Source organism: Lasioglossum baleicum, chromosome 17 (genome assembly GCF_051020765.1).
Source record: "Lasioglossum baleicum chromosome 17, iyLasBale1, whole genome shotgun sequence".
In the NCBI taxonomy this organism is placed as follows: Eukaryota; Metazoa; Arthropoda; class Insecta; order Hymenoptera; family Halictidae; genus Lasioglossum; species Lasioglossum baleicum.
In genome coordinates this window covers 5,484,381-5,499,932 of record NC_134945.1, presented here as the reverse complement: position 1 = coordinate 5,499,932, position 15,552 = coordinate 5,484,381, and the positions used below count along the sequence as shown (strand labels likewise).

Sequence of the window (15,552 nt, the reverse complement as noted above, 5' to 3'; positions counted from 1 at the left end):
AAAAATTTTGTTGCGTTTTTATACATATACCTCCAGAACATCCTTAAATGGTACTCGTCGAATGTAGACTCTTCTGAAAAATTTTGTGCAAACTTACATTTCCACAGAGCAGTTAAAAAAATGTAACAATTAAATTTACTTCACAAATGGTTACAGTAAGTCGAAATTACTAATAATTATAAATGCATAACAATAATCTAGTTTTATGACTAGATTAAACTAGTAAGATTTCTCTTAAATAAATAGCAAAATATAGGCTACCATGGACTCTCTCTCTCTCTCTCTCTCTCTCTCTCTCTCTCTCTCTCTCTCTCTAATAATATAAATAAATTCTGATATTCAATTTTTCCTCTCGCGTTTGGATGCGAGTCTTTTAATCATCTTAGAAAGTCGAAAATACTTTTCGACACGCCGAACGTTTTGCTCCTGAAACAAATATACCATTATTTCACATTGTCCGTAAGCGGTCATCCTAACCTTGGCCTGCCCAATTGAAAGTCGTATTATCGTTATCTGTTGTCTATCTCGCGAGTATATCTCGCATAACATTTTGACATCCTGAAAATGAAAAGCATTATGAGATTATTCTTATTTTAATTCTAGGTTGGGTGCACACGGGTGATCTGGCTTACTATAATGAGAAGGGGGAGTTGTTTATCATCGATAGAATAAAAGAGATCATTAAGTATAGGGGACATCAAATAGTACCAACTGAAATCGAGGATCTCTTGCTAACACATCCGGCGGTTTCCGAAGTTGGAGTCGTTAGTATACCTCATCCTACAGACGATGAACATCCCATTGCTTTTGTCAGCAAGAGGCCAGATAGAGAAGTATGATTACCTGCTATAACTATCTTAATTTACTAATACAGGGTGAGTCCGAAGAAACAGAACACCTAAATATCTCCGTTACTTTTCGTTGTACAAAAAAACTTCTTAGGACAAAGTTACACTGTTTGAAGGGCCACATGTAACGGTGTTAGGGGAAAATATTTTCAAGGTCATTTTTTACAAGATTTCAAGGCCATCGATATTTTTTTAAATCGAATAAGGTATTTTTTAATACATCAGTCGATGCAGTTGGACATTCGTTATAAAAAAGTACTAAACCATGTATGTTGAACAGATAGTAGCTTCCGAGATATTTCAATTTAAATAACTCTAAAACACCATTACTGTCGTACTAAGACGTTAGCGTTTACTTGCTAATGTAAATTGAAGAGTTGAAATTGAAAAATTGAAATGTAAAAATTGAAGTTGAAGAGTTGATATTGAAATTGAAGTTGGAATTGAAAGATTGACATTGAAATTGATGTTAGTGTTTACTTACTTGTGTAACGTCTTAATATGACAGTAATGGTGTATTAAAGTTATTTAAATTGAAATATCTCGTGAAGTACTAACTTTTTGACATACATAGGTTAGTACTTTTTTATAACGTATGTCTAGTTGCATCGATTGATGTATTAAAAAATACTTCATTCCATTTAAAAAAATATCGATGATCTTGGAATCTGATAAAAAAATGACCTCGAAAATTTTTTCCCTTACACCGTTACATGTGGCCCTTCAAACAGTGTAACTTTGTCTTAAGCAGTTTTTTTGTACAACGAAAAGTAACGGAGATATTTAAGTGTTCTGTTTCTTCGGACTCACCCTGTATACACTGGGCGAGATTTCTATAAAATATAGGAAATCACGCTAGTAGATATAATAATAGCATCGACTAGGTACAAGGACATACCTATCATCAACATCCAATGCATCCAATTTCATTTCACGGGATTTAGACGAGTTTGTGCTAAAATCTTCCCAGTAAGCCAAATGCTCGGTTTTGGCCGGACAGCTGCGTCAGCAGAGGCAACGCTTGCTGCTAGTAGAAAGACCCGGCATCTGCCCGGCAGTAGCTGCTTTTTTTCGTTAAGGGGAAGGCTAAAACCGGGGGAAAACCTCCGTAAACACCCACTCCCGGGACGTTTAATGGACCGCTCCACAGTGGTCTGGAGACCCTGTTTTCGTGGCCAAAATTCAATTTTTCAACTTTTATATATTGAAAAAATTTTTTTCCTATATAGTAACAACCCTTCAAACCTCCCAAATCCAAAATATTATTCATTTTAGATGATTCTGTGATGAGATACAGCGTTCTAAAGACAAAGTCAGAAAATTCAAAGTAAAATAAAACGTTTTAGATTTCAATCATCGAATATCAGAAATAGATTTTAATGATGATTTTATATATGTTAGTAAGCGCATTTCAAATATTTAATCCATTTTTATGCATTGTTCAGTCCATACACGAATAGCGTAAATTAATAGCAATTCAAACTTTGAAAAGAATTATACAAAAACGTTTAAGACCGCTAAGCATCAGACTTGTTTTATATGAAAGCTTGAACATTTACTAAGAAGGTCATGTAAATTTTAACTGCAATCTCCCGCAATCTTGAACTATAAACGGATTTTAACAAATACGGGCCCGCGGTTATTCCACGCCTGGATACGCAGTTCCACTTGAATCTTGCATAGCAGCCGGGAAGTACAATGTATGTATATGTTTTTTCTACGCCAGTCTTGTTCGCTTTAGTGTTTTGTTTTATAAACAATAGAAATCGGTTTGGTCTGAGGATGCTTCTATTGTTCACATTAGTTTTTAGTGCAGTATTCGAAGTGAACAGAGAAACATCTCTCCTAGCGGACGAATTTATTAAATTTTTTGTGTATTTTAATCTCAGTTATATAATTACAGTTATATTATACATTATACATAGTCTATACATATATAATTCATAGTTCAGTTATATAGTCTAGTTTTTCATACAGTGTAAAGTGTACTATTGTTTCAAATAATTCTGTATAATAATGTCGGAAAGATTTCCAAGTAAGTTTAATTTATTCATTTGATCGCCACCAGATTTTTCTGTTCACGGAAGATTAATTATTTTTACTTTTTATTTGTTGTTTCTATTATTATCTTTATTTCGATATTTGTAGATAAGTATTGCTTTAAAAATGAAGACCTTTTTAATATATGGCACAGTATAGACCATCCGAACAGGAAAGCAATTGCTGTGTCTGCTTTTATATTTAACACAATGTTAGAACACAATGTTAATGAAGCATACAAAAAATCAACTGAGGAGAGAATTCGTCACTTTTGTAATAATGTAGCTATAAAATGGAAAAGTTCTCATCGTGCATTAAAAAACTTTAAAACAAAGCATCATAACTGGTTGCAACAACATTTTATGGTTGACAAATGTATAAATGAAAATCCCTGTCCTGAAGCTTCAACATCTGTAGGACGTCCTCGTCTTCCATACGAAAATAAATCAACAAGATCAAAAAGACGAGAAGCATCCATGCTTTCGAACGAAATGGATCAGGACTTAAATTTAATAGTACAAGCAACGGGCATGACTGCACGGAAAAGGGGTAACATAGATGTGGCCACTGTTTTAGACAGTTTGACCAACAGTCCCCAACTGGCGAAGAAAATGAGACAATCAATTTCGGACGATAAAAAGGAATTAATTCCTATAACTGTAGATGAAGCATTAGCCTTTTTTTACGATAATAATCTATCGAAAAGAGTGTACGTGAATATAAGGATACAGAATAGACTCAGCAATTCTGACATATATCCGACATACGATGCTCTCATTGAAGCAAAGAAAAAATGCGTACCTTTTGGAATCGAAGTTACTGACATAATTGCATACGTACCATTAGGGAATCTTTTACAACATACAACAAAAAGAATAGTGTCGCTGCAAACAAAAGTGATTGACAATACCATTCCACAAAATAATAATAATGTACTGGAATGTGAAATGTTATTTAGTTATGGATTTGATGGCAGTAGTGGCCAATCAATGTATAAACAAAAATTTGAACAATCACAAGCTTTGGCGGGGGCCGATTTTTCCCTCTTTGTCAGTACGCTAATACCTTTGAGACTCATAGCAAGAAATAAAACAATATTATGGAATAATGAAACTCCTAATTCCGTCAGATTTTGCAGGCCTATAAAAATTCAGTTTGTCAAAGAAACTGCGGAAGTGGTCTTGAAAGAAAATGAAGATATAAACCAGCAAATTAATAATATATCGTACTTTAATTTAGTATATAACAATACAATGTTAAGAATTAAATTTACCTTAATGTTAACATTAATTGATGGAAAAACACTAAATATATTAACACAAAATAAACCGTCGCAATCTTGCCCCATTTGTAAAGCAACACCTAAACAAGTGTTACAAATTGATGATTTTCGGGCGGAAGAATTTACACCCAAAGATACAGACAGTTTAAAATATGGGTTCAGTCCACTCCATGCGTGGATACGTTTTTTTGAATGTATTATACATATTTCATACAGGATAAAAATAAAGAAATGGCAAATAAAACAAAACGAAGAAAAGGTAGAGTTTCTTCGTCGAAAAAAAGAAATCCAGAATATGTTTTGGGAAAAATTGGCATTAAACGTAGACAAGCCAAAACAAGGGAGTGGTAATACAAATGAGTCGAGCATTTGAAGATATCCAAATATTAGAAGAAATAACAGGCGTAGATAATAATTTATTGCATAAAATGAAAATAATTTTAATTACCATTTCTTCTCAATTTCCTATAAATGCAGAAAAGTTTGATTTATTTTGTTTGGAAACAGCCAAGATATTTAAAAACAAATATCCGTGGTACCCAATGCCACCAACCGTACATGAAGTTTTAATTCATGGAAAACAAATTTTGGAACATTGTATATTACCTCCGGGTTGTCTAAGCGAAGAAGCATCCGAATCTAAGAATAAATATTACAAATGTGACAGAGAATTTCATGCACGAAAGGATAGTCGGAAAAATAATTTGCACGATATATTCTATAGGTAGGCATAACTGTTGTTAATTTTAAATCATTATAAGTTGTTTGGTTTTCTTCTTTCTAGTTATTTTTCAGTTATATTCTATAGGTAGGCATAACTGTTGTTAATTTTAAATCATTATAAGTTGTTTGGTTTTCTTCTTTTTAGTTATTTTTCAGTTATATTTAATTCTTTATTTATTTGAAAATTTTTAACAGAGCCATGGTAACATCGGATCCTCTAATATCAAGCATAAGCTTAAAGAAACGAAGACAAAAATATGCAAAAAAATCAAGTCTACCATCTGAGGTATTGTCCTTATTGTCTCCTTTATGTTTGGAAACGGAACCAATTGACAACGAAGATTTTGAAGAAGAGGACGAATATGATTTGCCCATGCTTGAATATTTGGAGGATATAGAATTAGAATCAGAATTAGTAATTCAAAAATCATAATATACAGGGTGTCCCAAAATTCGTGAAAATCCCGAAAGGGGGTGGTTCCTGAGACCATTCTAAGAGACATTTTCCTTTGCACCAAAGTCAACTGCGGCTTTGTTTAGGAGTTATTAACGAAAAACACGGACCAATCAGAGCGCGCCCTGGGCCGCCGCGCCGTCACGATGCGATGTCACGGCGTACCGCGACACTCGCTTGCCGGCGCGGCTTGGCGCGCCGGGCCAGGGCGCGCTCTGATTGGTCCGTGTTTTTCGTTAATAACTCCTAAACAAAGCCGCAGTTGACATTGGTGCAAAGGAAAATGTCTCTTAGAATGGTCTCAGGAACCACCCCCTTTCGGGATTTTCACGAATTTTGGGACACCTGTATATATGTATATATATTACTCATATTGGTAGCATTACTTGATGCTTAGAAATATTGAAAAATGTTAGTATGTACGTCTTTTTAATGTAAGCCAAGAAAAAACTACTTTCGAGAAGCATTGTTCACAATTTTTCAGTTATATGTGATGATCTGACAAAAAACCGGTTTCAACAAAAGTTAATCAGCATTCAGTTTTCTATAAACGTCAATATAAAAAATTTCGAAAAAAATTTTTTTTCTTCAAATATCAAGGCCACCCCTATTTTTTAGACGTCACTGTTGCGGATAGAATTAAGAGCGTTCACTATTGTAGCGAGAAGGTGGCGATATTTGGAGTTTTGCGAGATCATTGTAAGAAATGCTGTATACTATAGAGATATGGTAATTTTCTATCAAATACAGGGTGCGCCGTCTGTAGGTACCATATGTTAAACGCTAAAACAATTGCTATTCGTAAACATTCCGGAGAATATTCTAGCGTATTTGACAGCTCATTTCATACCATTATTCACCATGAATAACTTAACACCAGCACAATGACTCTCCTCAGAAGATTGTTCCCGAATCGCTTAATCTCGAAAAATGGCGATTACAATTGGCCTCCACGTTCGCCGGATTTGACGCCTCTAGACTGCTCCAGACTTTTTTCTGTGGGGATATTTAAAGTCAAAAGTTTATGTTGGCGCGCCGCGGTCCCTCCAGGAGCTGAAAGATGCAATCCGTAAGGAAATAACGGAAATAATGCCCGAAACGTTGCAAAAAGTTATGGGAAATGCCCAAAAACGAGCATTTTTTTGCGTCGTTCATAAAGGTGATTACTTGCCCGACGTTGTATTTAAAAAATGAATTTTTTGTATTGGTATAAACCAAAGTAAATAAATATCGCACACCGAACTCGATTTAATTACGTTTTCACTATTTTATAAGCATTTAACATATGGTACCTACAAATGGCGCACCCTGTATATGTAAAACGGCAGGGCTGGTTCGAGAAAGAATGCTATTGTTATCGAAATAATGACACGAGCCAACTCTTAACGATGTTAGGCTAGGCGCGTGGGTGGCTGAGTGGTGGTTATGATCGCTGGGTTACCCGCGTGAAAGGGAAGACAAAAGGTCTCCCTAGGCCTCCAGAGAACTCAGGCCTAGCTACCTGAGATTATAAATCGCATAGTGCGAGGGAAGGCATAAGGTCATCCCCTAGACCACTAGGCACCTCAGAGCTAGGTATCTGAGAATATGAATCGCATAGTGCGAGGGAAGGCATAAGGTCATCCCCTAGACCACTAAGCAAAAGCGACGGAGTTGGTATCGCAATTACAATTAGAAGTACCAGAGAAGGGGAGCCTCATTATAATGCCCAAACGGCTCCCACGAATTCATTGTAAAACCAGCGCTCAACGTAAACGGACAGAACTACCTTCACATTGTACAGTCACTATATATTTTTTATTGCATAATCATATAGCTGACGTCAAGACAAATTCAACGACCTACAATACTATGATATTAACTCTTGAAATAATGCTAAAATAATATTGGCCACGAAAACAGGGTCTCCAGACCACTGTGCGCTCCTCTGCCAAGCATTTTAATGCCCGGGCCTATGATGAACTAAGGGCCTCCACTTTTCGTATTGTTCCTGAGTTCTTCGTCCCTCGAGGCCCAGTTCCACGCTTGTTCTTATCTTTCTCGTCGGTGGCACTAATATTAGTGCGACCTGCCCTGTATAACCGTGCTGCCCTCTTACGGCGAGGCAGAATCCAGGACCGAGCTGCCGTCCATTTGCCCGGAAGCTTCTGCCGGGCAGACACTGCCAGGAGAATACCACGCAGCTGCGTCAGCAGAGGTAGCGCTTTTTGCTAACAGGGTGTGTCCGGCAGAATCAAGCAGATTCCGAACATCCTATGCTTCGAGCGTCGTTCGGACAGGATAATGCCCGCCATCTGCTCGCTAGGCTGTGCTCGATTTCTACTCGAGGCAGGCCTGGCTGACTGGGTTCATGCCGCAAATAAGTAAATAAGTCTATTTCTATTCTGAATCGTTGTTTCGCGTGCTGAATCGCTTCATTTGCATGCAAATAGGTGAACTAAAAATGGTAATGGAGTTACGTGACCTCACAAAATTGGGCCGCAAAAATACATTGGATTATAGCTAGATGGATGGATGATAGATTCGGCGAATGTTTCTTACTCCGATGAGGCTATCTCAACCTTTACAACTTCTGCGTGTTACAATATCTGAACGATTCGACAAGAATGCTGAGCTGACTCTTGTCCTCACGGGATAGATCCTCCCCATCAATCCCCACTCCTGCAGGATCGTTGATGCTTTCATTAGTTTTTCCTGGGTTAAGCAGCCTCCTCAAGTGCTTATCCCTCGTCGCAATCCCCCTGAGACTTGAAGACACTGCATCTGGTTAGTATCTTCAGTTTCTATTACTCGACCATCCCCGCTTCATGGGCACTTCGGATCGTCTCCATTTTCTATCGTTTCTTACAAAAGTCACTATATTTTGTGATGAATTCTTATAGTTATACTACATATAATTATGACAGTGAAAAATTTGTATTTGGTAGCATTGTGGGAACATCTAAAGAAAGCGTACACATCGGTTTCAAAACACAAATATAATTGTAAGGAATAAGCCGTATTTATTTGTAAAACATGACAAACGGATAACCAATCGTTGACAGACGTGTTTCTCGCGAAAGCTCGTTTCGATCTGATCTTCTTTCTACAATTCGTTGGCAATTACAATTTTAGAATTCTTCTGTTCCGATTCTCTATTTTATAAATTTAACTATACATAGGGTTATTTGTTATAATACACACATGTACATATATATAATACACACACATCATTCGTACTTTAACCCACGGTGCATTATACAGGTGTGCCGACTTAACATCTCTTTAATGCTGAAATTTGGAGGCAGATGAGTCGTAATTCTCTGGCCGCCGCCAGACGGCGCATGGTTCCAGGTACCGTACGTGTGCGAATGAGTGTGATTGTGTGTATTCAGCAGCGCAATCTCATTCGCACATGTACAGTACCTGGGACCATGAACCGTCTGGCGGCGGCCAGAGAATTACGACTCATTTGCCTCAGTTTTTTTTAGGGAAGTCGGCACACCTGTACAATGCACCGTGCTTTAACCCTATACAATTATGTTTTATTATTTCTATTTTAATATTTAGTATATGTATATATCCTAAATTTCTCAAAATTTTACATTCAACATGCGACCTTTGTTCCCGTTATCCGACCGAGCACAAACTTTACACAGACTTTTTTTCAATTATTTGGAACAATTCTGAGGGTACCGTAAAAGAAATTCACAAGTTGAACATAAGAGCCTATTGTAATTTTCAGGTGACCGCAGAGGAATTGATATCGTTTGTGGAGAATAAATTTCCGGATGCTTATAAACTACGCGCGGGTGTGCAGTTTATACCAACACTACCTCATACTTTTACTGGCAAGGTGTCGAGGAAAGACCTAAAGGCTATGGCAGCATCTCTGGCCGTTCAGTAGAGCGCAGAGAAAGAATTATTCAAAACCATAAAAGTTTAGTTAGAGAATTTATTGATCCTGATTTAATTAGCGATTCCTTAAATTTCATAAAGCGATTATGAAGAAAAGCTTGTAATTTCAAACCGTTCAAGTATTGAAATAACAAATTCAAAAAGTTAGTTTTCCATTTTTGTATGCAGTGATACTTCTGATTTCTTGGTATTTAAAACACGGATTGTGATCAGTGACGACATAAAATTACAAGTTTTTCAAGAAGGTAACGAATTATTATTTCATGATTTAAAGTGGGTATTACCTATTCACCAAAAACTGTCTCGTTGGTCACAAATTGAAAATTTACTAGCTATACATAGACATGAATTAGTCTCCTACGCAGTAAGCAAAATGCTCGATTTTGGACGGGTATCTACGCGCGCATAAGGGTTGGTTCATAGTTCACCGGCTCGGCAGCCGGCCCGGTTTTGCGTGTTCATAGCTTACCGTTCCGGTTTTACGGTAACCCGAGAAGGGTTCGAGATGCACGAACAAAGGCCAAGTGCCGAAAATCGTGTCACTTGCTACCCTAACCCCAGGGGTTCCTAGTACCCTTTACTCCCCTCTACACCTCAGGAGATGCCTATGCCAATGCCCACCGGCAAACCGGAAGGTATTCTCCTCGAGAATACTGTGCTAGAAACCGGACGGCACGAAGGCAGAATATAACATTTATTTAAATAGCTATTACCTAGAACTTTTCAGAATTCGTCGTGTTAATTAGGTGAAGAATACGTTGTTAAGGAATTTAACTGGACGGTGAAACAATTCGTCAAACAACTCCGGTAGAGGTTCTGAACGTTCTGGTTCGTTCAGTACGTTGCCGTTCTGAAAAACATTGACGGTGGACGCGCAGAAATATATAAAAATAATATTATTTACTAATAATAATAAGTAATAATATGTATTTATTGAACAGTTACGTGATCTACATATTTAGTATTACAATAATAAATCATACATCATTTCACCATAATTTAACGTGTATAAAAATAATTTTTTCCAGGTTTTCCAACCATTTTGATATTTGAAATGTGGAAATGCGTTTTCGATTTCATAATGTTAAGGCTGACGATAGCGAATTGAACGACCTACTATATTACGACCTTGAGCCCATAAATAACGCTGAAATAGTTTTTTCCTGACTTTTCGGGCCAAACACTCAATTGTGCGATGGCTTGTTTAATATTGGACCTTGCGACTTGGATGTTGTTTGAAAAGTTGGAACAATCATTTGCAATTGGTTCGAATTGCAGAGGACATACTAAAAGTTGTGTTTCGCAACTTTTTTAGATGGACCCATATTGAAAATTTGGAAAGAACGTTGTGTGGTTCTATATGAATCATATGTATCCTACTTTTGACCTGCCAAAGTATTTATGAACATAGGACATTTATGAACATTTCCTTGGGAAATTTTCCTTGAAACTTGGAACGGAGAGAAGTTTGTAACGGGGCCGATTTCTGGCGGAATCAGTTGTTCGGAACGGAGTCTCCTCAGTGTGTGAATAACTCGCCGTGTCGGGGTTCGCTTGGTGACGCAGGGTGAGTCGGAGCGGGAAGACGTGGTGTGAAGGTGTGAAATGAACAAAACGACGTTTCCTTAATAATTCAGTGCTCGCTACCTCGAAGATGCTATGACGACGATTCGGAGATCGCAGTATCTTACTTAGTGGAGAGGTAGTTGAGGAAAGTGTTTCGGTGTAGGATACGACGTCTCGTCGCGGGATTGGTGTCGGTGGAGGTTCGATGCAGGAGGGGACGTCTCGTCACCGGAACGGTGTCGGTGAAGATTCGGTGCAGAGGATGACGTCTCGTCACGGGAGCGGTGTCAACGGTGGCTCGGTACAGGAGGTGACGTCTCGTCACAGGAGCGGTGTCAACGGTGTAAGGCGGCTGGAGATTCCGGCTGGCTGGTTTCAACGTCTCGTTGAAGGAACGGTGGTTCGGCGGGCTGGCTGCGACGTCTTCGTCGGAGGATCGGGTACCTGGTGCGCGGTGTAGGCTTAGGTCTCCTAAGCAGGACTGCGATGATTTGTTCTGTTCCTGGGGTTCCCCAAGATGGATCGTTTGGAGGCGCGGGGTAGTGGTGCGGTAAGGTGTGTTCTACTGTTTTTCTATGGGTTTTTGAGTATGTTTTGGCGTTTGGACGTGTGACACTTGGATCAGGGCGTTTCGGCGGAGTGTTGTTTGTATCGGCGTGGTTCGGTGGATTTCGGGGAAGTTCGGGTTATTCCGGGGATCAGCTGTTCGTAACAGGCTTGCTTAGTGCAGGTCTGTTACAAGTTAACCGTGAATATTTCTTTTCACATCCTGTAGTATACTAATTGTTGTAGCTTCCCAAAAAAGTTCATATCGCATAGTCCAATAGTAACAGAGTTATCGTTTTTTTGAGACGTGCGAATATTATAATGGTTGTCGCTGTATATTTAGTTATCTTTTTGCACATCAATCTGTGCAAATGTGGGACTAATTCCTTTTGCACTATGATCACGAACCTTTATCAAATCTAATATACGAATATTTACTGTGGCAGATACTATTTTAAATCTGTGTCACAGGTGTATAATATCTTAACCCACTGCTGATCCTCTATCGCTCGTACGGGGCAGTGTATTGGACTGCTCGGAACATAAACAAATCAGCGGGCAACGCACCACGCCTTTTCGGGCAACGTTGCAATCTATTGTTACGATTTCTGAGTTGGTACATTATAATTTAGTATGGCGAATTCCCATCCAGCACGTGTTGGCCATGTGTTTTCCTTCTTGTTTTCGTCGGACGGTGGTCATAAAGTAATTCATACTCATCAAAGAAAAAAATTTTTACGCTAACCTTATTTTTTTAGAATAAACCAGTGCCTGACTTTGCCTGTCATAAAATTTATGGGCTTAAGCCTTAAGCTAACGGACAAATGGTACAATACCTTCTACCGTCATTATTGCCACCTGCAGTATACCTTACCGAGTGGAAACCTTACGAGATTAAAAAACAAAGTACTTTGCACTGTGGATGGAATTAACCAGTACTGCACACTCGGAGTGTGCGACACCCCAACAACAATTTAGGATCATTTTTCACTTTTCTAATCATATTACGTTTGGCACGAACGTCAAGTAGTTTTGGGCGACCATTCTGAGTAATCGATTCAATTCTATCATCACGATTATATCTTCGTTTGATGTCCGCTACAGTACTACAGTACTCTTACTCAATTGTAATAATATACCGATTTCTCGATATGATTTCCCTTTCTCGCGATTGTAAATAATAAGGTGACGTACATCAAACGATGTATTTTTAGCTCCACGTGGCATTTTCACAACTAAATACGTGCGATACGAACGACATTCGAAATGAAACTAACTTTACCAGATAGTGTTCACATCTTATGTTTACATACATTGCCACCGAACACCGTACCTGGCTTAACAGGACGGTCAAACTGTAACGCGAATTGACGCGAAAAGTGCACAAATTAAATAAACCGGGCAGGATTCTGCCGGCAGAATGCGCTACTTAGAGTGCAGTTATAGCAGAGCGGCGAGCATCGATAATAGCAGCACGGCGAAAACAAACCAATATAATTAAGTGCTACTGTATATAGTGGAGCGGTGATAAGAGCTGCGAGGAAGGAGGCGCAGATGATAGCGGCGCACAGTGGTCTGAAAGCGACAAAAACCCCATATTTTCAAGTTTCTTAAAAAACCAAATTTTTTATATTTTTGACTAGTAGGAGAGTAAATTCAAACATTTCTAGGATGAATCAGTTCAAAATCCAAATTCACTTTGTTGTAGAACGTCTTAAAGTTGGCCGTGCTAAGCATACCTAGTTTTCAGCATAAATTCAAGCGCATGTTTGAAGAAACCGTATAAGCCTGTAAAAATAGTAATGTAAATAATGTTTTCTTTTCTGACTTTCTTCAAGTACGAAGACCCGGAGTAAATCGCGAAAAATGTTTATTTTTAATTTTTTCGAGTAGAGAGAGTTTTGCAGATAATGCTATTAAACGGGGAAAAGAGCAACGTTAATGAAGTTTGAAAGACGGTATCTCTCTTGCGCCAAACTGCGCCAAGGTGCCAATGGAAAAATAACGTTTGTAGATGTCTAAGTAAACAATAAATGCAAAGTTCATCTGCGGTAACCCGCGGCTTTGGGTTTTATCTCATGAAATGTCGGTGAGAACGCGTCAAAGAACGCTCCGCTTTCTGGAACACTTGACGTTCCGAACGTTGACAAAACTATTGTAGCGTTATTTGAAGGTTTAATGTTATATTATTATAGGTCGTTGGATTCGTCTTGATACCAGTTAAAATATTATGAAGTAAAAAATATATGTTAATGTTTAAAAAATTGAGATGACCTTCATTTTTTATAGAAAAAGAGATTTTTCTTTAATTTTTTGTATTGAAGTTTGTAGGAAAGTGAACACTGATAAACTTTCGTTTGAAAAATTTTTTGTCAGATCATCGGAAATATTTGAATAATCGTGTTAACAATTCTCACAATGCATACTATTGAAAGAACCTGTGCGAACCCGTTACCCACTGTATGTAATAAAACAAGTGTAAAATGTATTATTTATTATTATTTTATTAATTATTTTTAAATTTATTTACTATTTTTCGTGACCAAAATGTAAATAAACCTTACCTGTATACTGTACATAATAAATTTCCATGAAATTATTTCATTTTATTTTAATAGACATGAAATTATTGTTTTTTAAATTAAGTAGTTATTTTATATGGAGAGGAATCATTTTTTATTATCTTTAATTTAAATTGAATTATATTTCATTTTAAATTTATTTTATAGTCACAATTTAAGTGTAAAATTTATTATTTATTATTAATTTATTACTTATTTTTTAATGTATTTATTATTTTTCGTGACCAAGAACGGTTACAAACATTTTTTGTCGAGATTTTCCCCGAAATAAAGCTTTCCTAGGGTTTTTGCCGTTTTCTGCCGCTCTCAGACCACTGTGCGGCGTGGTGACCGGTTCACAGTTGGTTGAAACGCGAAAAACGCGGACAAAAGTCATTTTTCTGACTAAACGAAAAATGTAAAATTGTATTATTAACTTGTTAGTAGATAAATGAGGCATTATTTTCTGCATTCCATTTTCCAAAATTCCATATCTATATCCCACAATTAAATGCTGAAGTTCAATAAAAATTCATAAGCTTAGCTTCTCCTGAATTTTTTAGAATATCGTTTCATTTAATACGTTATGCTTCGTACAGACTAGAACATTTCGACGAACCGCGCCGCGAACAGCGCCTTGAACCTTGCTGCGAACCTTGTCGCAAACCGCGCATTTCGACAAACATTTCGACGAACGTTTCGACGAATGGCGATCGGAACGGATTTGTGTTATTTCCAGATTTTTTTGCGAACAACTATGGGAGCTGCAGCGGTGTATACTACACAAAGAAATACAGAAAATGTTGGCACTTTATTTAGATGTAATATTCAGGTCTCTACGAAGCATCAGATTCGAGATTAAATGACTTGAATTTTTGTATATTTTATGTGTTACGTCCCGGGTCGGAAATGATCAGACGGAATGAAGCGGACCGGGCGGGGACGTAACCGAGCAATTTATTAGACGATCTTAGATCCACGTGGCGCGTAACGTCCACGTCTGATCAGGGACCCGATACCGGTGTTCGTCGTTGTTGAAAAGGCGAAGAGGGGAATAAATGCGAACCGAGACGGACGTCGTCCGTCGTGAACACCGCGTAGGAATGACACACGACGCGGTGATAGTGGCGGTTCCCAGTGGTCGAAGTGTCACTATGTGGGTGTGTGCAACCCTTTCGAACGCGCGGGTTTGCTCGTTTCGTGACAGGAGATTTGATCGAAGGGAATTAGTGTTCTCCCGGTACCGAGCACCCTCTGGGCTCAGACGTACACGATTGAAACACCAATTTTAGGATTAGAGGAACGAATATAGGAAGCCTGAGGAATTTGAGGAATAGGTCGGGGCCGAACAACCCGATGAACCACCACACGCACACACACCTTCGCGATCACTTTTAACCGGTCACTGGGAACGACACTTTAGAAGTACCACCGTAGAGTGAGGATTCTCTACCGCGGGTCCTCTATACAAATCTTTTCCAATGGAGGAAGACTCGGGACGATCTGAAGCGGTATCAACCTCCACGGAGCAGGAGGCGCGGAGTCTGACCGTTCGATGGCCGTTTCTTCGCGTCGCGGAGGGGTTTCGACGCGTTCCACGTTCCTTTCTTCGCGTCGCGGGGATGCTCCGGTGCT

The 15,552-nt window shown here is 38.4% G+C and overlaps 1 protein-coding gene across 6 annotated transcripts in view; it reads left to right on the top strand.

The window, feature by feature from the left end:
• Positions 1-14,460, top strand: part of LOC143217491 (uncharacterized) — a 42,555-nt gene extending 28,095 nt beyond the window's left edge. For 3 of the 6 annotated variants that reach the window (XM_076441847.1, XM_076441848.1, XM_076441850.1), the window contains 2 exons: positions 604-833; positions 9,072-14,460. In XM_076441847.1, coding sequence (XP_076297962.1) covers positions 604-833; positions 9,072-9,233 — 392 coding nt within the window. In that variant the 3' untranslated portion in view covers positions 9,234-14,460. The other 3 variants (XR_013010826.1, XR_013010827.1, XM_076441849.1) reach the window with 3 other exon arrangements.
• Positions 14,461-15,552: the final 1,092 nt, after the last annotated feature.